Source organism: Platalea leucorodia (assembly GCF_965183815.1).
Source record: "Platalea leucorodia genome assembly, chromosome: 2".
NCBI lineage: Eukaryota > Metazoa > Chordata > Aves > Pelecaniformes > Threskiornithidae > Platalea > Platalea leucorodia.
The window spans coordinates 46,422,228-46,444,051 of NC_138824.1; the positions used below are offsets into that span (position 1 = coordinate 46,422,228).

The 21,824-nt window shown below is 35.6% G+C and overlaps 1 protein-coding gene across 23 annotated transcripts in view; it reads right to left on the reverse strand.

Annotated features, from left to right (window-relative positions):
• MYCBP2 (MYC binding protein 2) overlaps window positions 1-21,824 on the reverse strand; it is a 209,429-nt gene that overhangs the window by 102,381 nt on the left and 85,224 nt on the right. For 21 of the 23 annotated variants that reach the window (XM_082304029.1, XM_082304014.1, XM_082304025.1 and 18 more), the window contains 13 exons: window positions 20,366-20,485; window positions 19,817-19,898; window positions 13,495-13,612; window positions 11,505-11,709; window positions 11,003-11,156; window positions 8,451-8,623; window positions 7,239-7,364; window positions 7,012-7,139; window positions 5,153-5,244; window positions 3,964-4,098; window positions 3,799-3,882; window positions 2,436-2,532; window positions 313-505 (listed from right to left, as the gene is read on the reverse strand). In XM_082304029.1, the coding sequence (XP_082160155.1) occupies window positions 313-505; window positions 2,436-2,532; window positions 3,799-3,882; window positions 3,964-4,098; window positions 5,153-5,244; window positions 7,012-7,139; window positions 7,239-7,364; window positions 8,451-8,623; window positions 11,003-11,156; window positions 11,505-11,709; window positions 13,495-13,612; window positions 19,817-19,898; window positions 20,366-20,485 (1,707 nt within the window). Of the gene's footprint in view, window positions 1-312; window positions 506-2,435; window positions 2,533-3,798; window positions 3,883-3,963; window positions 4,099-5,152; window positions 5,245-7,011; window positions 7,140-7,238; window positions 7,365-8,450; window positions 8,624-11,002; window positions 11,157-11,504; window positions 11,710-13,494; window positions 13,613-16,117; window positions 16,341-17,871; window positions 17,996-19,816; window positions 19,899-20,365; window positions 20,486-21,824 lie in introns of those variants that run through there. The other 2 variants (XM_082304023.1, XM_082304024.1) reach the window with 2 other exon arrangements.

Genomic DNA, 21,824 nt, shown 5'->3' on the forward strand with positions numbered 1-21,824 from the left:
TACTATGTACAGAAATGGGAAAAAAGAAAATACAAAATAGTCCAAAAGAACTCAATTGTAAAACCAAACAACAAATTAACTTTAAAACAGACATGAGTTACAGTGTAAACATGTGGTGTTGGACGCTGGGTTGTGCAGATCGTTGCAATTTCCCATTTCTGACAGTGAGTCTCTTAATTGCTCCAATAAACCCATCTGTATAAGCAATTTCGTCTTACAGCATACCCTACATGAATACTTAGATCAAGTTTTCAGTGTCCTGTAGATTATTATTTGCTGATAAGTATGAAACAAATGAATTAACAGCAATACCTGATATTGGATATATTTCACAGGTGTAGACCCTCAGCAACCTGAGGCAGCAAGTGCCCACAAAACGCAATCTTTCTAAATCCAAAAGAGTAGCAGTGTATTGGAATCCCTTAAGTCCACGAAGTTCTTCAACTCCTAGCACCAGTGTTGTCCAGCTCCAGTGAAGAATGCTCAATAAAGATTCAAAGCACTCCTATTTCAGGGTATGAAGGATACAGAAGACAGATTTTGTGTTAAAAACAAAAAGTGGACTTTCAGCATCAGAATAAGATGAAAAGCAAATAGCATCTATATCCATGTTTGTTATGAAAACATATTTATGTCTATACATATCTATCATACAACACACAAATCCTATTTGCTTGAGAATAAAAAAGAGCACTGAGAATGTAGGGAATACTTCACTGTAATATCATGCTAAAAACCATTTATAACATGTTATAATACTACATGTGTGGAAGTCTCAGTTATTTAAGAACTAACAACTGTTTGTATTCACCTGTAATAGATATTTTTCAGTAAATTTTACCCGCTTCGTCTGCATATGGATAGTGTAATACCTACTTTTAACAGAATACATTCTTGTCATTACAGTAAAGACTTATCAGGTCTGTCTTTGCTTTGTTTTTAAATGGTTATGATCTGCAGGATCATGGAAACTATATCACATTTACAGTACTTAAGGTTTAACAGAGGCACATGATAGTCCACAAGAAATCCGAGGATTTAAAAAGTTTTGCTTGTCCAAAAGTTTGTTTCTACTATTATTAAATGTGGTTGGTAGTTTAATAAAGTTGTACCTCAGAAGGCAAACTGCAAGTATTTGGTACTGAATACCTTCAAGCTGCAGGTGTACATTTAAGCTGCAACAATCAAGTTGATTGTTCAAAGTTAATTATAAAATGCCTAATGCTCCAGAAAGCCAAAACTCTCCTCTTATCCCAATTCAGATCTATGGTGAGGGATAACAGCAGCAAGGTAATGAAGAGAGAGGATACAGTGCAAAGTATTAAAAGCCATAGGAGTTCATAGCTTAATGCAAATATTTTTAAGTAAACATATATTAAGAATAGCTATTAATATATTGATAATATGATTGCTAAAAATGCAAATTATGTAGATAATACAGTTCTAGAAGAAATCTGAACAGGAGAAGATCATCCTGATCATTACGGAGTACTGAAGAAATGGAGAATACATAAATAAGAGAAAGCAAGCTGGTTAAGAAAACTGGACCGCGAGTGTCCATATGGAAGCAATAACTTCAGTGTAACTATTAGTTAAGAATACTAACAGTACATGTAATGCAGTGTAAAATATAAACCAGGATGGAACTGAAAATCAAATAATCATTGCTTGTAACAGATAAGGAAGGGACTACTTCAAAAATTGGAAGACAGAATTCATCTTACCCTGCATTATAATATTGCATTTCAACTTAAGGCAGTATTCCTCAAAATTTGACTAACCACCTGCTGTAGGTGAAGAACTGCAGACTATCTTCTAGTAACAGTTGCAGTTCACTGTGCCTATTAATACTCCTTACTTCAGCTTACCAAAGTTTAATTAAATGCTATCTGATCCTCAATATATATTGGAATGCATCCAAGAGGAAGACGAATCTCACCAATGACTGATTAATGACAGCAATTTAAAAGCCACAGTAGAGAGCATATAGTAAAGCTCCCTCAAAACTCTGAAACGCCTGCTAATATTAATTTCTTGGGAGGGACTAAGTCTTGCACATTGAATACAACCAGTAAGTACAAACTCAACCCTACACCCCCCCTGAAACCACTCAAAACTAAGTAGCTTACACATGAAAAGTAAACCAAACCTTGTAAACAAATACATTTCTAGGATGTCATCCTCAGGTCAATACCAAGCTTAGTTTAGATTTAAGTTTACATCTGAAATTTTCAGAAAAAGTAAAAAAAAAAAAAAAAACAAAAAACCCACCAAACAAAACCAAAACCAAAACATGTTCTATATACCAGTGTACCTAACTTCTGCTTGATAAAGCAGACAGAAAAAATCATTAGTTATTTCCACATATACATCTTCTGGTTTTCTATGTATGAATGAACTTGCAGGAAACACAGAAGATTCTTGGTAATACTCACCACTGAGACAGTTCTGGCAAAAGACCTCTTCAAAATATGCACAGGTTCACTGGTTTGCTGTTTTCCTTTGGACGCACTGCCATCACTTGTTGGTAGCCTGGAAGAACAATTTAAGAACTGACTTGAAATCTGCACCAAGTTTTTACTGTTTATATTGTTCAAGTGGAACAAAAGTGGAAGAAAAGTTTAAGTTATCAAAAAAATGTTCAATTTCAGCATAACTTCCTCCAGGTCCTAATCCTTCTAGACCAGCAATCAAATATCTTTAATTCTGTTCGACTGACAGAATCGTGACAATTGATAACAAAGTCGAGATCTAATTACATATAAAATTATTACAAGTATTTATTGTATTTCTTCAGATGACATTTTTAAGACTAGAAGTGTTATTCCTTAAAGAACACTAGTTTTGTGAAGGTAAAATATAGGCGGAGGTAAAAAACACAGGCAGCACCTGTTACTGCAGCACCCTTCGTTTTGTGCCACTCATGGCTCTTCAGCCATATCCTTCCTTCAGAGGCCCCAAAGCTTGTTTGCCTTTGGCTACAGCCAGCTCTCCATAGAAATCACCAAAACAATTAATAGGTTATGACAGGATTTATGTGCTTGAGTCAGAATGAAACCTTCCTCTGGAGAGATAGGGGTCTATGGACACAAAGTTTACCTGCTAAAGTGAGCTGTTCTGATAAGGGACCCTGAAAAGGGCATGCTTAGAAAGGACATAGCAAGAGAACTGGCAGGAAGAAATCACAAGTTTCAGAATTTACATAGGGGCAGGGGGGAATATACATATATATACACACACATACATAAAATATAAAAATTATGTCTTGTATATATCTGAGGAAATGTGAAAAATATATTAGCAATACAGTGAAAGAGTTCTTGCTTTTTAAAACAGAGTTACATAACATTTATCACTGGAATAATAAATTTATGGTAACTTATTGTAAAGCAGAATTCGTTCTGCTTTTCTTTTGTTTTCTTTTGGTTTTTTTCCTCATTAAAATCATCTGTTTCATAGTATACTGCTCCTAAACTGAGGCCTACTAAATAGAATACTTCCCAACTAGCAAAAAAATAAAGCATGTTAGATGAAATCATGAGGCTCTACAGAACTAAATTAAAGCCTCGGAACATAATATATGAAAAAAGACCTCTTAAAGAAAAACTGCAAAGGAATAAATGTTGGTATAATGGATTTTTTACTTTTCTCAAAGACACTGTTTTCCCTAAATTTTTCAGATACCGATTTCCTTAGCTTAATACAATAATAATGTCATGAAACATATGCTTACTTTAACAGGGCCTCTGTTTAAAAAACATGTCAATAAATTGTTCTAAATAGAGGTCAAAATATTACCTGTATAGTAACTGTGGGATCTGCCCTGCATTAACATCTGTACCATTATTTGATTTCTTGGAACTTTTAAACTGAAATACAACACTGAAAGAGAAACAAACCAATTATTATTCAAGCAATATTAGATCTCGTCTTTTGCATTTAAAAATATGACAAAAAATATACCCATCATCTGTAGTAATAGAGGCCTGTCCATGAGATCCACAATCACTGCTAGGTCCTGACACTCTTGCCCAGGCTACATACCACCAGCCAGCTTGTAGGAGTACTGGTTCATCAAACATCATTGCATACTTCTCTCTGGGGGAAGTAAATTTTGAAAGAGATATATGTGAATTAGTTTTTAGATTAGTCTTTAACGAATTATACCCTGCTTATAAAAGAAATTGAAAATTAATGGAATTAAGTTATTAATCTCAAGTATCTATTTATATTCAACATTTAAACATTTTTCACTGAAAAAATGTAGTAATTTAAAAAAAATTCAGAAGGACACACAAATGCTTAAGTCTAGCTTGATCTTGCATTTTGAAACAATCAGATATCAAATGCCAAACAGAGTAAGGAGAGATTAAGTTAAATTAACATACACAAACCCAATTACATTTAATACATAATACTGCAAGTAAAGTATTACTTATATTCTTTTATTTCAGAAAATTCTGGGTAAATTTTTGTAAATTACAAGAGCATATACACATAAATTCTTAGGAATTACACATGAATATTTAAGAAAGTAATAAAATATATTTTTAGGGGTATTGATACATAAGAATTAAACCTAAAACAATTAGTCATGCATGATTTGAATGTTAAATTATTTCATAACAGGGAATGAAAAAGCAGCTAAAACATGGCTAACCCCATCCATACGCACAAAATCTTTCAAGCAATAACTGCTTGTACTCTAATGAGCTGAAGTACAATAATCCTTCTTTTGGTTATGATAATTTCATATTGCAATAAGTTTAATGATGAGTTTTTTAATGCAAATACCCATTTGTGCTTGAAAGCATCCTTTTAATAGAAGTATTCAAAATAGCTGCTGTGACATTTTGTTTGCCTTGTTTTCTCATCACAGGAATATGGGATTTGACTTTGGTTTATACAAGAGCAAATGTGAGATGATTTTTCCTTCTTTTAATTTAGCACCATAATGTCTTGGTGAGGTATTTGGTGTTTTACTGCTTTACCCAACACACTTTGTTTGAGTGTAAGTTTTACACCACTTGCTACAAACTTCTAATGATGTAGATCATCTCTGTTGCTATTTAAAGTGACTTTAAAATGTGTACGAAGAAAGTAAAAATACAGATCAAGAAGTAGGTAGAAGTAGGTAAGGAAAACATCTTACCTAGCAGCACAATCATATGCTAAGACATCTGTTTCAGCAAGAAGGTCTCCATCAGTCTCATGGTCTCCCCCATCTGGACCCAATTCAAACAACTGGTGGAGTAAGAAAAAAGGTAAAAAATAGGTCTCAGCTGTTAGAAACCTCATAATACCACTTTTCCCTGTCTGGCATTCTGGAAATTCTCTACTAGTATTCTTTCCCCTTCCCAAAACTATTGCTAGTTACTATCACTGACAGGCAAATTCCCATCTGGAAGTCAGGATTTTGTAATATCATTAACATTTAAAGAAATAGCAATTGACACTGATCTCCCAGTCTTATGCCCAGATATATTCTTAAGTGCAGAAACTCCCTAAATCTTACAGGCAAGTCAAACGCAGAGCATCTAAAAAAGGCGAAGTTGGGCAGAAGGTGCAGGCTTTCCATCACAGATTGAAATGCACTGAAGATATACTCAACTTCTCTGGAAAGGGACAGCTTGACTGTTTAGCAGAGCTAGTCAATAGTGTCATAAACAGTTGGTGACTAGGACAAAAGATGATACCTTTTTCAAAAGAACTTGGGTTTCTTAGTAAAAAAATCACTTCTACAGTATGATCAGTTTGAAAAAGGACCACAATACATGTCTGTGACTTCTCTTGCAAATGCCTATTTAATACACAGTTCATGTATGGTTGGACTGGCAAATCTTATCTTGGCTATAAGCTAATCCTAGACAACCAGAAACTAATGGAAAAAATAATACCAGAGTGCTTTCATAGGGTTACTACCTGTCGTATTTAAACATTAGTCATGCTTTTTCTTTTTTTTTGTTAAGTTTCTTGGCTTTCCTTAATCATTTGCAATTCTCAGTCATTATGTTAAACTAGAATAAAGTACAACTACTTATTTTGGATCTCCTGTTGTCTTATGCAAATGTTACTCCTAAACATATGCCATCCATTTCCCTAAAACAAACCTTAATACCTATTCACCCGAAAACAGAAAAAGAAAACTCAATAGCCCAGTAAATGACAAGTAACAACAATAACATATTCCAAATACACACATCTAATATACATCTCAGACAGATATTAGATCCTTCCTTTACAATGTCTTTCAGGGAGTTTCTAAAATCCTTATTAAATGCAGGAACAGAAGCTACTTATCAGAAACCGGAGCTTTGTCATCACACTGTGTGTTTATGTGAGGTTTTTTTACCTAAAGCCAGGTTTATTTATTTATTTATTTAAAATCAGCACACACACTCCAGCCCTAATCATCCTCACGTTTGGCACAAAGCAGAGTTAAGTATGTTTGCTGTCATTCACTCTCAGTTGAAGAATCCCAGCTGAGAAGCTATCCAGAGAGCAGTCTGAGAAAGAAGCGGCAGGGACAGCTGGAAGCAATGGCTCAGCTGGTACCAAAGGAATTCCAGCTACTGATAAGCACTCTTCTGCTGTTTTTGAGAAGCAGTCCCTCATGTATTCTGACACAGGATGTGATTCTAACTTGAAGCCCACAACACCAATTTTCTGCAGGTGGACCTCTGAGTTTTATGTAAATACCTCACAGAACCATTCTACTCACTGCCATATCTGCTCAAGACACCTGTAAGACGGCATAGCATTTAGTGAAGGTAAGAACGAGCCAATCCTTGACAATTAAGATAGAGATCTGATAATTACTACTTCACCTACCCTACCTGCATGAGGTTCATTACTTCTCACTGAGAAGCCTTCTTCTTGTTCTATTATTAATGCTTTTAATCTAAAGTAAACCACTCATTCATCAAGAAATAGATTAATCATGGTTTTAGGTGGCATTTCTAAATTTTCGATTTTACATAACATAGTTTAAAACGAACCCAAAAAACTTACCTTTATTTTAGCAGTGTATTCACCCCTACCTCCAAAAAGACCAAGACCACCTAACAAAATATCTGTATCAGCACAGAAACGGATAGCTTCTACTGAGTGGGCTGAATAACCCCAGCCTCCTCCATGACCTGCAGAAAAAAAACCAACAAAAATACAGTTAATCTATCTTAGTCTTTTATTCCACGAGCCTGATTAGCTTATGCTGTAAAATTTTACTGTGTACATACTTTCAAATCTGTTAACAACACTATAGTCTTCTTTAGAATAAACTTTCATTACTGCTTGAGTCTCTTCTTCTGTATTTGCTACACCCATTTTTAAATCCTGCATAGCAGCCAAAGTATCAAGACAACCTAAAAGAAAGCAAAACCAAGAACAACTCAAATTTCTTATTGTTGATTATAATCAGTGAAATGGAAATGAATACTAGTTAAAAAGATCAAAGCAACCTAACTGTTTTGTTCCTAAACCACACATATGCTACCGAATATCATTATAGCTTTGATGAGGTCAGGAGTCACTGCTGTAGAATCTCAAGGTTTATTATTGCAGATCAATTTCATTTATTAATTTTCCAGAATAACCAAGAAATGCAATTAAATCTTTACTTTGCAACTTTTCCAATGGTAAATAAATTGCCAGCAACACCTTAATTTTTTTTTTTCCTTTTTACATTTCCCTTATTACCAAAAAAGAATTGAAGTAGTAACTGAATTATGCCTTCAGAAAAGGCATTTTGTTTCATATACATGGGTACCTAACATGCCTTACTCCGACTCAGACACAAAAAAGTACTGTTCAAGTTAAAATTTATGACATCTCTAACACACAATGAAGGGAGCAGGACAAGAAACTGATCACCTAAAATAACTTCCAAAGCTGTGTTCTGAAGCACTGGGTACATTGCATATGGCCAGTTTATATGTGAACACAGTGGGATTATTTTTTGCTTTGGTAGGCTTTTTGGACTACAAAAGGAAATCATATTACTCTTAGTGACCCACTATAGGAAACTGCAAAGTGTAAATTCTAATTTTTGATATTGCATTTATTTTAAAATAAAAATAGCTTATTTAAGAGCACTTTTTTCCTGTCTTTTGGAGACTCCAGGTTAACTTAACAGTACTGACTTTATTCTGCAGACTGTTCAAAAAGATCATCTAGGAATGTCTCTTACTTTACTTTGCTGACCTCTAGTAGCAGGTTCCATCAGAACTCTAAAATCCTCTAGCATCATTAAGATGGCAGAAGATAACGGTTTTGATTAAAATTAATGCATATCAGCCAGATCATAAGTGTTAAGAGCAATGGTGAAAGATTACAAAGTAAAATTTTAACTCAAAAAAGTCAGAAAGCCATTAGATTAAAATTAATTTATAAAGTAAGTAATGTTCCTTTATTTCATCTAAGCTTCTGACTCATCAACTATAAATGTATACCTAGAATGTGCAAAGCTGCATGAGATCTGGTGGTTAGAGCTTTGGAACCTGTTGGTAGAGCAAGTTCTGGACTCAAAATACTACACCGGGATTGCATGTCTGGAGCTGAGGGAAGTCTGGAATCGGCAACTACTGCATTGTAACTCCACAGTTCCCTAGCATTTGGTCGAAACCTAGAGCAAGACAAAACAGAGTAAAAAAAACCTTTCACCTACTAAAAAAATACAAAAATCTAACTGATAATTAAATTTTGTAAGCTATTAAATGCAAAAGGTAGATCTGCTAGTACAGACACTTAAAATTAAACATCATTAGGCCAAATACATACAAACTTTACTAGCTTAACACAGTAGCAAATGGAAAGACACAAAAACATTCTTATTGTACTTCAAGTCAAAAAGTCATACTATGAGTTTACAAATTTCAGAAAATGTTAGACACTTTTCAAAGCTAATAAATATTAAAATGGCATGATCTATTAAGAAGCATGAAGTAACTAGCAAACTACAAGATATAATGGCAGATGTGCTCAAAAATTATAAAGATGCCAAGTGAAAGTAAAAGGGTTACTCACCTTCAAGTAAGAGTAAAAAGATCTTGAGAAATCCAACATATTTTGTTTGGGCTTTTTTAAATGGATAACATCACCTTATGAGTATTTAAGGGATTATAGAAAAGGGCAGCATAAACAAGGGAATACAAAGACTTTCTATACTATAGATTAACATGGAGAAAAAGAAAATGGTCTTTGATATCACTACGTAAAAGGAAGAAACAGTTAGAAGACATAGGCCTATGGGAGTGTTCTGAATAAGCACAGAAGGCATTTTCACTTGGTACACTGTTCTAAAAATCCAAATGCGGCTGAGATGGTCTAACAAACACAGAAAGAAATAGTTTTAACTAAAATATTATAAGGCACCATATGTATTCAGGATTTCAATGAGTTAGCAATGTACGAGTTTATACACGCACACATATATACATACATATGAAATTATTTAACCACTTGAATTTCACTGCTAACTGAAAAATTAAGTCACAAAGCTGTGAAGAAAATCTTTAAAATCCATGTAATCAAGAATGCTGTATCTCTGTACAGAGAAACTGCCCCCTTCATTTAAATAGGCATGAATAAAAATGCCCAGGAATAATATATAATCTACCAGATATTTCACTACTGATAGGCATATTCATTAACATGTCTCTTCCTTAGACGGTTTTAATATTTTCTATTAAAAAAGAATGGGATATAACAGAGAAATAATTCTACACAGACTCCAAGAATCCATTCTTCAGTTAAGTACTTAAGCTCTAGATTTAGTTCTACAGTCCCCAAAATTCTGCAAGACAATAAAACACCTCAACCCATGTTCAACCATAATATCATCTTTAACATGTGACTTTGAACTTCCTCAAGCTGAATAACCATTTTAGTGTGTTACATCAGGTTGAGTGTCATCACCTTTTCTCCCCTGAAACTTGCTGCTTTCCCATAGCCATCAATACCTGCATTTTTTGTAAATTGCATCTTTCGGTGTGTTTTAATCATACCGACAATATCATGACCGAGAGCTTTAAGGGATGTAGGTGCTGCTCTTCCTTATTTCAAATCTCAGCATAATTTAAGTAAGAACTCGTACCTAGCTAATGAGATTTAAATGATCCTGGGGATGTGCATAATGCAGGACTACAGCCATCCAAGGAACTTCAGAGGTCATAAAAGAGCATGCCTAGCAAATATGCATGCTTCAGTGTTAAGCGGCTATTAAGTTCTTGAATCTCAGTTTACGATGAAGACATCCAAAGTAGGATGCAACCAGCCTATGGACATAATGATCTTTTAAAGATATGATTCTATGTGATACTATCTTTTCCAGATGAATGCAGATTAGGTGGTTCCCTGCTTTATTCTAACTGTAAGTGATTATTCTTGCTTTGCCTAAGTCTTCAAACATTTTAAACATCATCCATCACTTGCACTAAGATGACAGTTCAAATTTCTCTTTCAAATCCTGGCTAACATAGCTTTTAGATCATCATAGAAGAATTAGATGTTATGATTCTGTTTTGGAACAAGGGCTTATGATGTATGCCTGCTCAAAGACTCTACTGAAAGCAACCACCCCCAAAGACTGTGAAATAAATACAACTGTAATTTGAATGTCTATGCCATCTAAGTAGGTATCTTTATTTTGACCTCTCAAAAATGTCAGAACTCAAAAGAATATCATTACTCCGCCCTTTCTCCTATTCATGTCTTAATCACTAATGTCTGAGAAAAGGATGAAGATTTAAGACACAAAGTTGTGGAAGCTGGGTATGGCAAGAAAACTAAAATATTCAGTAAAGTGTTAAGTAGATGGAGAAAAGTAAGGGAAGAATAAAAAGAGTAAATAAGCGGAATAGATTGGGGTCCCCTAAACATCATGAGTCTGGAATGAGACTGATTAATTTACGAGGGAAATGAGAAAAATCAAATTTCTAGCCTCCTGAAATATTTCAAAAAGGATTTCGACACTATGACTTTAATAGCTATAATCCACACTTGCCTCCAAATAACATCATAGACAGGATCCAGACACACACCAGAACCTTGAAGGTCTTCCTGCTCAGAATCATTGAATGTTTTGCAACTGCCATCTACTTTGTTTATCAGAAGACATTTAAATGGAGGAGGTTCTGATATTGAAGCTGGTACCAAACCTAGATGAGGGAGCAAAAAGAGCAGAAAAACATGAAGACTCCACTCATTACGTGGCATTTTCTATGCACAAAGCATTAATGTAGTAGGGAAGAACAGATATACTGCTACAGCAAAAAATTAAGATTTAAGTGCAAGAAAAGTTTAGACTTTTACATTCCTCTTTTTAATAAAACTACATTTCTAAAGGAGCTAGGATCACCATGTGCAGTATAACTAAAAAGTAAAAATATTTTAAATTCCCTCCATTCACATTTTTGACTTGTTGCTCCTCTGTTGTTCGCATGACCGAAGCTATTTTTTCTCCAATACTTCTATAAGTATTTAAAATATTCTAGAAGAATTCTTGCCTATTATATGCCTGCTTGCAAATATCTCTGATGTAGCAAGCACATGAGAATTAATGAGAGCTTCGTCGATCCGGAGAAAAGTCTGGTCTCCACTTGCTCCAATCCATGTTGCTTTGCGTCCATATTTAGAGCCTATATTAGGCATAGGTGCTGGTTTTGCATTCCAGTAGGGCATATCCAGAATTGGTCTACCAAGCTGACCTTTCTATAGAGAGAATGCAAGAATTAGTAAGTAACAGTAAGTCCCAAAGATGAACTAGGTATTTTAATAGTTTCAACATACAAAATTAGTTATCTGGAAGAGATAGCTTACCACAAAATTACCTTCAAAAAGCAACGGCTACTCGAAGTGAAGCATTACATATTTAAATACAAGGAACAAGTTATCGACAGATATTGTCCTCCCTATTCAGTTAGCTTTTTGAGTGAACTTTTTTCTTTTAATGCAACTCAAACTCTCCACGATGGATATCCCTCCTTTCCATCTTCAGAATCAGATATAAAAGCATTTATTCTCCCTCAACAATCAATATCCAAATAACTTCAGTGCTAAACAAGGAATGAATTAATAGGAGAAAAAAAATAAATTTACATCAGATTCAGACAGCCTAAACTTATATGGACTGTAAGTCTTACAGAGCAAATACCTAGAAATTGATTAGCACATCAAACTTGAGCTAAAAAGAGCATAAAGTGCCTAAGCAAGCACCTCTGCATATGCTCATTAACATCCTGACCTGGAGATCTAGGGCCTTTAACAGTGTATGTAAGTAAACTTAGTGCAGACATTTTCAAGAAAGATGCTTGCTTTTGAGCTTGTCTTAACTTTATGAGGCTTTCAACAAACTTTCAGGCCTTGCAATATTAAAACCAGATGCACAGAACAGGCTGTCTAAATATGGTCTAAATTTATTTTATCTTTTAGAAAAAGAAAAAAAAACCCTCAGTCAAGAGCCAGGCTTTTAAACCTTATTTCTGAGAATGAATTTGGTTTTTCAGGGGCTAAGTTTCACTGCAAGTCAACGAAGCTTAAAACTTTTATGTGTCCACATCACTTTTGACAAAAAAATGGACATCAAAGCACTTACTTAAAAGTGTGAAAAACAAAATATTACCTAACAGAAGAGCCATCTTGTGGCACACTTAATTCAAAACATGATTTTCCAATTCTAAAATTTCAGTCTTCACTTTTAAATTTTTTTTTGTAAAAAAACCAAACCAAAACAAAAACCCAACCAAATTTCAAAAGGTGCAATTTCTCTTCTGTTGTGTTTGGCAGTACATAGTTTTTAAAGCATATAAAAATAGCTCAATACCTATACTCTAGCTTTTACCAAAAGGCCATTAGTGGGAAAGTATGAACAACAGATGACTCTGGAGAGACTGCAGTGAGGGGGTACTTGCAAAGACAAGGAGGCACAAAGGCCTAAAGTCAGGACGAAAGGGAACTAAATGATGTTGAAGTGTTTATTCAGTGAATATAAGAACAGGTTCCACATGGACATAGGAGAATATATGCCATGCGGATATGAAAGAAGAGTACCAGAGTTCTGTTGTGTTATACTGAGCAATAATCTCAAGTGTAAGCATAACTTCTGTAACTCATTGCTGTTTCTATGAAAGAAAACAGCACAGTTGTTTTTTCTAATGAATGCAGACAGACATGTAATAAAATAGGCAATAGATTCTTATTTGCAACTGAGCTTGCAACAATAAGAGTTTGATAAAACTGGTGCACCTTATAAAACAACCCAGTTTTAAATCACCATCTTCACTAAAATACAAAAAGCACCAAGAATTTCTGGCATCATGCTTTTCTAACCACAACAATATCAGAGGCCACATTTTTAAACATAACAGACACAAAAGGCATGCAGAAGTCATGAGCAGTCCTGTAAGCCCAAGTATAAGCAAACAGTTTTGAAAGGTCTTTGAACAATACATTAACCTACTAGCTTATTCCCATAAGTAAATATTATTATTTCCTTACTGAGAAACTTCCGAACGTGAAAACCTGCCCATCCGTTAAGAGAATAGCTGTATGGTTGCTCCCAGCAGTAACTTGTGTACTAGGACCTGGTAATGCTTGTACCAAAGTGGGACATCCCCTATATCAAAATAAATTAAGTTTGTATCAATACATGCTTATGCAACATTTAACACATACATTAGTATTGTAAGGATTTCAATCACTGTGAAATATATTCACTATGTTCACATACTATATAGAAATAGAGTCAATCAACATCTTGCATATTAAAAGAAAAGAGGTTTAAAAGACTGTACCAGATATTTAAGTGTATGCCCTCTTGTTACAGGGAACCAGATCAAGTACCCTCTCTTCAGTTACACTCAGAAATTAGCATAGAATAAAAATGATTAATTTAATATATAATTGTAGGATTACATTTATGTTACTGTAGTTAGAATAATATATAAATGCATGCATATATGTATGTACATAAAATACATTGCAGTGAACTGTAGCAGTAAAAAAAAAAAAAAAAAAATCTGTAGTGAGGACACTGGTTAAGCACTTAACAAAATTGTTTGCATTATGAAGCAATCAAAGCCTTATGTGGTTGCTACCGTAGTACAATTACCAGAAGTAATACTGATATGGCCCTCCTGAGATCACTGTCTAGGGAATAATAAAAGAAAGAGAAGGTCTACCCACCTCCATCAGCTTTCTAATGGAGAATAAGGCATTAAAAAATGGCTCTCCATCAAACTCATAGACTCAAGAAAGAACAAACCTCTCCAAACTGTTTTCCAGAAAGATCTGTAAAAGTCTAATCCATGTGCCTCCCAAATATGGACAGGTATAAGAAAATAAATTTCCAGTAAAAACGAAGGGAAAAAAAACCAATAATATGTTCAAGAAGCAAAGAAAGAAAATTTGAAGTGATGACTTAGAATAGAAATAGCAGAAAAGATAGAAAGAAACAAGTATGACATACTAAACCTAAAATTTTTATCTCAATCCCAAAGTGAACAGGAGCCTACAAGAACTGTACCAGACTTTGAATTCCATAATGAATGTCTACCTAGACTTCAAATCTATTGTGGACTTAGAAAGACTGTGAATTTGAAGAACAAGTTATTCTCAAATAACTCTATGTTTGGGAACTCTGACCCCAGAGAACAGCAGCGCTATTTAAACTTAGTTTTAAACGCACGCTTCCAAAGTAGGTTAATCTAAAATAAGAACAGGTTGTCTTATGCTGGAATAAAAAGTGTCGGTCCACGGTTACCTAGCGATTGTTTAGCAGATGATGTGCGAAAAGATGTGTTATCTGCATGTTCTGGTTTTGGCTGAATTGCAGGTAAAACAGAAGTCAAGAAAGTAGGAGGAAGGAGAGGCATTGTGTGTTCAGTAAGGAAAGGGTAGATGGGAAGATGTGAACATATAGAAATGTGGAACAGAGGAATGCAGCATGAAAAGAGGCTGATGACCTGAAGGAGAAGGAACACAGGTATACAGAAAGAAATGATTCCTTTGTGGTGAATGTAGCTTCCAGTGGGTGACTCTAGTGGAGATGGAGAGACTGAAGGGTAGCATAAAATTTGGTAGAGGATGCACAACATGATATTCATAAATTTAGAAGCCTTTGTTGGTCTATAGGCACATGGACACCAGTAAGATTATGCACATACACACAGAGCAAAGTCTAGCAGCACCAATGATGAAGCATTTTAAAAACAGAAGAAACATTACACCTGCCTCCCATTAACTTTAAGGAAGCTCAAAAAGGCACTGAAGCAGAAACAAAACATAATTAAGAACTAATCCAAAAGCATTCCTGTTAAAGGGAAATATTTTGATTAAAGTTTTTTTTCTCTCCTTCAAAATTATGATAGCTGCAGGCATGGAATTATCAATCCTATGCTTTAAAAAAAAAAAGTGAACGTTTCATCTATTAGATGCATAAAAGCTAAGCTATTATCACCAAAATTACTTCCCTTTCTGTTTTGCCAATTGAATCTATCAGCAACGCTATCTGAACGCTGTGTATGACGTTCCCTTGGCAGCAGTAGAGCAAGACAAGCAACTAATGTAGAGAGATGTAATATGTTATCCTCTTAAATAGATCTTTTATTAAGATCACTCACATTTTCAAACGGCCAACTACAGCATATCAACTAAAGAAATGAACAGGAATAAGCTTAAGACACTTAACTACGTCAAAAAAATAAAGTTACAGAAAAATAGTTTTCACTTCATAAAAGGAGGAAAGATTTGCAAGAATACAATAAGCTGGTTTGACTGATGTATATGGAATTTAAAACCTGTGATACTATTCAGTATTCCCTGTCCCTCTTAAACTCAACACAGAAAAGCTCAGCATAGACACTCAAGAGTCTGCAAGACCCTTTGGACAAAGTTTTGACAACCAGGGTTTCTCCATTTGAATGGGGCAAAGCAGGCAGTATTCTTCTGGGATGGAGTTGAAAGACACACTGGTGTCAAACTCACAGATTCTTTGGTTTCTGGATATGACACAGATATTTGACACAGGTCAATCACAAAAGACCAATCTCAACTATACAGACAGTAACCTGAGATCCCTTGGGAAAACCTAAGATTGCTGAATGAAAAGCAGCAGATATACATGCATCAGCTAACTCAGGATCCTGCAGAAGGTCCAAATGCATTTTGGCTGTCCACACCGAAACCCTCTTCCATCCTGAAGAGTAAGCTTTTCTGGGAGCAGATGTGGTCTTTGAAAACTCATCCTGCATTAACTGTTCGAACAATCGCTGTCCATGGTACTGATCCAGGCCACAGCTGGCTGGCAGGTCCAGTGATATGTCACTTGAGGCAGCTGACCGTGGTGCTATAAATTCAGGTTCACCGTGGGCTGTTACTGTGTAGTGAGTAAAAGGAAACCAGTAGTAATTTTGGCCAGTTGCAGGCAGAGTTGGTTAAAATAAAAAAAAAAAAAAAAAAAAAAAAGATTTTTAGATTTTAGAGGTAACTGGAAGTTTGGTGAAAAGATGCAAATAAGACCTGCACTCCGCTGCTGAAGTACAATAATGAGATAATGCATCTAGAAACACAGTCCTATCAAACAGAGATGATGGAACACTTTTTTTTTTTCCTAGAGATATTAATAGGATATAGTCTCTGCGCTTTGTCTTCAAATAGAACATAGCTGACTGTCCACGGAAGGTCTGCTCAGTTTTCTTCCATGTTATTGCTGAACCTTTGGAAGCAAAATCACATCAGGATTGCCTTACTTCAGTCATTCAATTTCTGGAGCTTGACTGTCAGATCACGTGCTTGCTAACGTAGTGCTGAAGTCAACAGTTTGTACAAGAAATGCAGGCAAATTTTGAACAGTAACATAAAGATCCTGGAGTCCCAACTTCTTGAGAGAAGCATCAGCAACAAACAGGCCTTTGCTTACCTGAATACAAGACAAGCTATTTTTCACCAAGAGGAGATACTGCAAAGCATTTCTTGCTTCCACTGAGTTTCTAACCACCCATATCTCATTTGAGGAGAATATAAGCAGAGACTGACAAATCCTTCATGTAGTGAATAGCTCATGAACATCTGCCACCGAGGATTTTACAACAGAAAGCCTATGCAGACTAGTTTAATGGCTCCAGCATACTGAAATGGAAAAAAATGACCTCCCAGGAACCAGATCACTTGCATTTTTAAGTGGTCCATCTCTGAATGGCTGAAGTCTTTGCTGGAGAAAAAAAAATAACACCACGTTGTGCATATTGCTTGTTCCTCCACACCGTTTCAGTTCTATTAATGGTTTATTGAGAATCACATCGTCCTGTTCATCTGCTGTTTTATTTGCTCGTGTGCATAAAAAATAGTCTGAAGTCCTTCTAGGGCATGTACTATACCTCATTCCTACTGAAGTAGGAGGAAGAATTTGTGGTGTTTACCGTACTCTAATAGAGGAGTCCAGAATCTCCTTAATTAAGGAGAAAGACATGTCTGGACAGGTATGCAGGATTCAAAATAGTTAAGCATTTTCAAGACTTTTAAAAATATAGTCTCACTACTAAATCTTTACATTGCAAGACAGAAGTCTATGAAAGGATAAGTCATCAATCGCTGCCCAGGAACTTCCATCATTGCTTCATCTGGCAATGAAGATGGCTCCCTTAGATGAAAATGAGAGTTCCTGCATTTTCCCTGACACTTCTTGATTTCAGGGGCCCCCATATTTAGACATACTAGCTAGGCTGCCTAAATATCACTTCCTTTTTTTTTTTTTTCCCTCCCCTCTCTCTCTCCTGGAAACACAGTAGAGTATCAGTTCCTGGATTCAGAAGATGATGGTCTTCCTGAGGTCAATACAGGCAATGTGACACACTGCATGACTGACATACCACTGACCTGGCTGGAGCTGGCCATCTGAGCACCACTGCGTCCCAACTGAGGTGGAACTCTGCATAAGGATTCCCTGTTTCCTTCTCTGAATCCCTTACTGTGAGGACAGAGGAGAGATCTCTACTTAAAGCTGGAAAAAGAAGTACATCAATGAGGAAATTATCATTTGAATGATGGTGCTAAACAGCAATATAGTACTATAGCCAGTTCTCATGCACAGGACATACTCCAAATTTCTTCAAGGCTTTTTTCAGACACTCTCTAGGCTCTGTTGTAGAATGGTACAAAGGTCAGTGCCAAGTCGCTTGCATATCCGCAGCTTCTAGGCCTGGTCAAGAACTATCCTTTGGCATAGGATGTTTCATGTTCTCTTCTAGGATCTCCCTTGGAACTACATTTGGTCTCCATCCAGTTTCTGTCTAAATAAGCAACAGATGTGCGGTTTACTGCCTGAAATTCTGACAGATACAGCAGATAGCTCCGATGCCTTCAGAAAAGCCAAGCGAATTCATCAAAGTTGGAAATAGGAGACAGTAAGTTACCAGTACAAATGCCACTGCTGTTTGTACCTCTTCAGTCTTTAAGACAGAAACTGGCCTTATTCTAGTAGTGACTTGAATTGCCAGCTAAAGCAGTTGTAGCTTGGAACAAGTATCCAAAAATTTCCAGGAACGAAAACCAGAGTATTTATCTGTGATATGGCTCTACCATAGGCAGAAACACAGACTGCATTCACCAGTCCAATGCAAACTGAGTAGGGGTAACAGTTTAGAGACTACCATTAGGCACAGCAGTCAATACAAAGTAACACTTCCAGTAAACTTTCTTTCTTCCTTCCCTCTCCCCCTTTTGTTTAGTGAATCCAACGAAAGTTTTAAGATGATGAAGATTTCTTCAGAAACTTGACAAAAGAAATGATTTGGAAGTCTCCAAAGAGATTATGAGGATAGATGTTCAGTAATTTTCATCTCACTACTACAAGATAAATGACAGAACTGAAGACAGGTCATGGATGCTCCACTCTGTATGCCTTTTACATAAAGATACTGGGCATTACTGGATATATAGAAAGCCTCAACAATTCCTACTATTCAAAATCCCCTGTCTTACGTGTTATATGGTATATGTACATGCCCAAAGATCAACATTATTACACTTCCTTTTATGGCAGGACACTGATTTTTTTACTTTAGTGAGTAGGTAAGATACTAAGGATGAGATACGAAGGGTTAGATTGAGCTTCACATTAAAGACACCCATATTTAATTATCTGTGCTCTCACTGTAGTCAATGGAGATCAAGTCCATAAAGTTTACAGAGCTACTGAGCATACCTGAAGTAGCTAAGTAGTGGGTGGTTAGTCAAATAGCTCTCCACACTCTGTTGACTTCTCTATTTCCATTGACCGCAATGAAAGCACACATCACACTCATGCTGACATCGAAAATAAGTGTCTACAAAATGCAGCTAAGATGCAAGCTTTGTAACTTAATTTTGGAGATTAATAATAAACGAGATTTTATCATAACTGAACTACTGCCAATGGTGTAACAGAAACAGGTTAATCTAGGTTTACATCATACTATTTGAATTATTGCATATGTAGTATTTTACAGAAATAATGAAATCTTACTGAGATTTCAATGTCATTCTCTCATATGTAGGGAGAATTGAAGAGACAGAAGGATTTCAAACTCAATTATTGAAGCTATGCTAATAACTATGCACAGAAGCCTTCATGTATTAAACATTAATTACACAGTACAACAGTACTGTTACTGTATCTATACGCAAGTGGTTATGGGGAATAAGTGAAGAACAAGAGCTTGGCAACTTTATTTGGACAATATTGGAGTTTTCACACTTGCTAGCTACAGAGAAACAGAAATTTAGCCACTTTTTATGCCACAATACAACAATACACAATCACGTCCTTTAATTACCAGCTCACCGGGAATTAACATCACCATGTCCAAGTTGCCCATGCTGCCCATATCCAAATGTGTAAACATCACCATTCTCCATCAAAACCACTGAAAAAGAAATAAAAAAAGAATATTTTTCTGACATATGCACATGTTAACACAGTACTGCACCAGCGCTGGTTAGCCTTTCTGAGCAGCACAGTTAACAATCCCTACTGAAACACTAAGAGATCTGTATCAGATTCCCCAACCCATCACAGCTAGCATCTCTATGCAGGGCTAGAGCTGTGCCATGGAGATGTTTTCAAATGACTCAAAAATTGCTTAAAAGCTCTGATGTAACTCAATGTATTATACTTATAGTCCTTTTCACCGTTGAAGGACAGGGTAGTAGAGTACAAAATAATACTGCAACCTTTTCAACCTTTAACACTCCTGTGTACATCCTTATTGAAAATTAAACACAAAGAAGTGAAAACACATATGACAACATTTAAAAAAAAAAAAAAAAGAAAAAAACAAAACCAACAACAAAAATTCTACGCTATCATTAACACCGATTCATTTGTTTTTACCTGAATGGTGAAATCCACAACTGACTTGTACAGCTCGCAGTTCACAGTCAAAGCGGACAGCCCCTGGTGGATAGGTTGTGATTTTGCTGGCATCTTTCTCTCCTCTTTCACCACTTCCGTCTATAAACAAAACTTATAATTATATCCCATGTCTTCTAAAAGAGTTATATTAGAAGAATGAATAGGACAAGAATAGTAACTCACTCCCCACCCCGCCATTTGTAAGGTAGGAGAAAGAACTCACAGAATAGTAGGAGAGACAGCTCAAAATATGGCATCAAAGTAGATGTGAAAGATGACAGAAACTTTACTTCTAAACAACCTACTACAAAGTTACACACTGGAAAAATTCACATCCTCTAAAGCAGAAACTTCCAAAGAGCAGACAAAAATGACCAGCAAAACAGGAAATTCAAACAACTCCAGAAGTTTTGCTTAATAACCATCACTTTCATTCTTCAATAAAAGAGCATTATGAAGTAGACAGGAAGCACTGCAGTTAAACTCAATAGGCATAGCCTGGCTTGCACTTTTCAGTTACTACTTGTTAAGGATTTTACTTGACTCCAACTTGGCTAGATAGCCCTTGTTTTAGATAACTAGCAATTACTTATGAAGCTCATTTCTAACAATGCTGACTCACTACTCACTACTAGCGCATCTGTTTCCTGTCCATTTCAGATGCATTTTTAGACATTGTTTCTGTGATTTCTTTTAGTAAGATGCATTATTGGTTCCTAAAGTCAAGCTGCCCTCTCATCACATAAAAGCACTGAAGTGACAAATAAGTGTATTATTTATAAACTTCTTAAAAGCCACTATCTTCTCCAGAAATCAGAATGTTTATGTCAGCTAACAATTACACTATAACTGAACTATGGTCACAGGGTGACAAAGGAAGGCGGTTGCATAATACTAGCAGGAAACCAACATGACAGAGAAACAGACAACATGTTCATCACCCCTCAAACACCTATACCTGTGTAGAAGGCAGGCAATGAAAGCTCTAAAGAAAGTGCCTTTTCAGAATGAAAAAATTTATATATGACTTTAGTCACACTGTCTCTAGCATAGAGAAATGAAAGAAAACACATGAAGTGAAAAATAACTGCACAGAGGAGATTCCACATTCTTTCTGTGCTAATTCTGACTGATTACTGCTTTATTAAGAAAACTGATACAGAGAAACAACTGCTGCGCAAAGCATTCAAGGTGTTGTTCATTTAGATCTATATTTATAACTTCTACACATTTTCCTGAACATTCATTAGTGGAAGCTGAACTCTGAGACTTCATTATTCACTGTGTGCAGCATAGCACTTACAGACCTACGAATCTTTTAAAATGTAATTCTGTTTCTATAAATATTGAACAAACTTTCCTTTTTATTGCATGGAAACTGCTGATACAGTAAAGTAATTTCAGCACTTTTACTACAAACCAGTTTTAAAAAAATCTG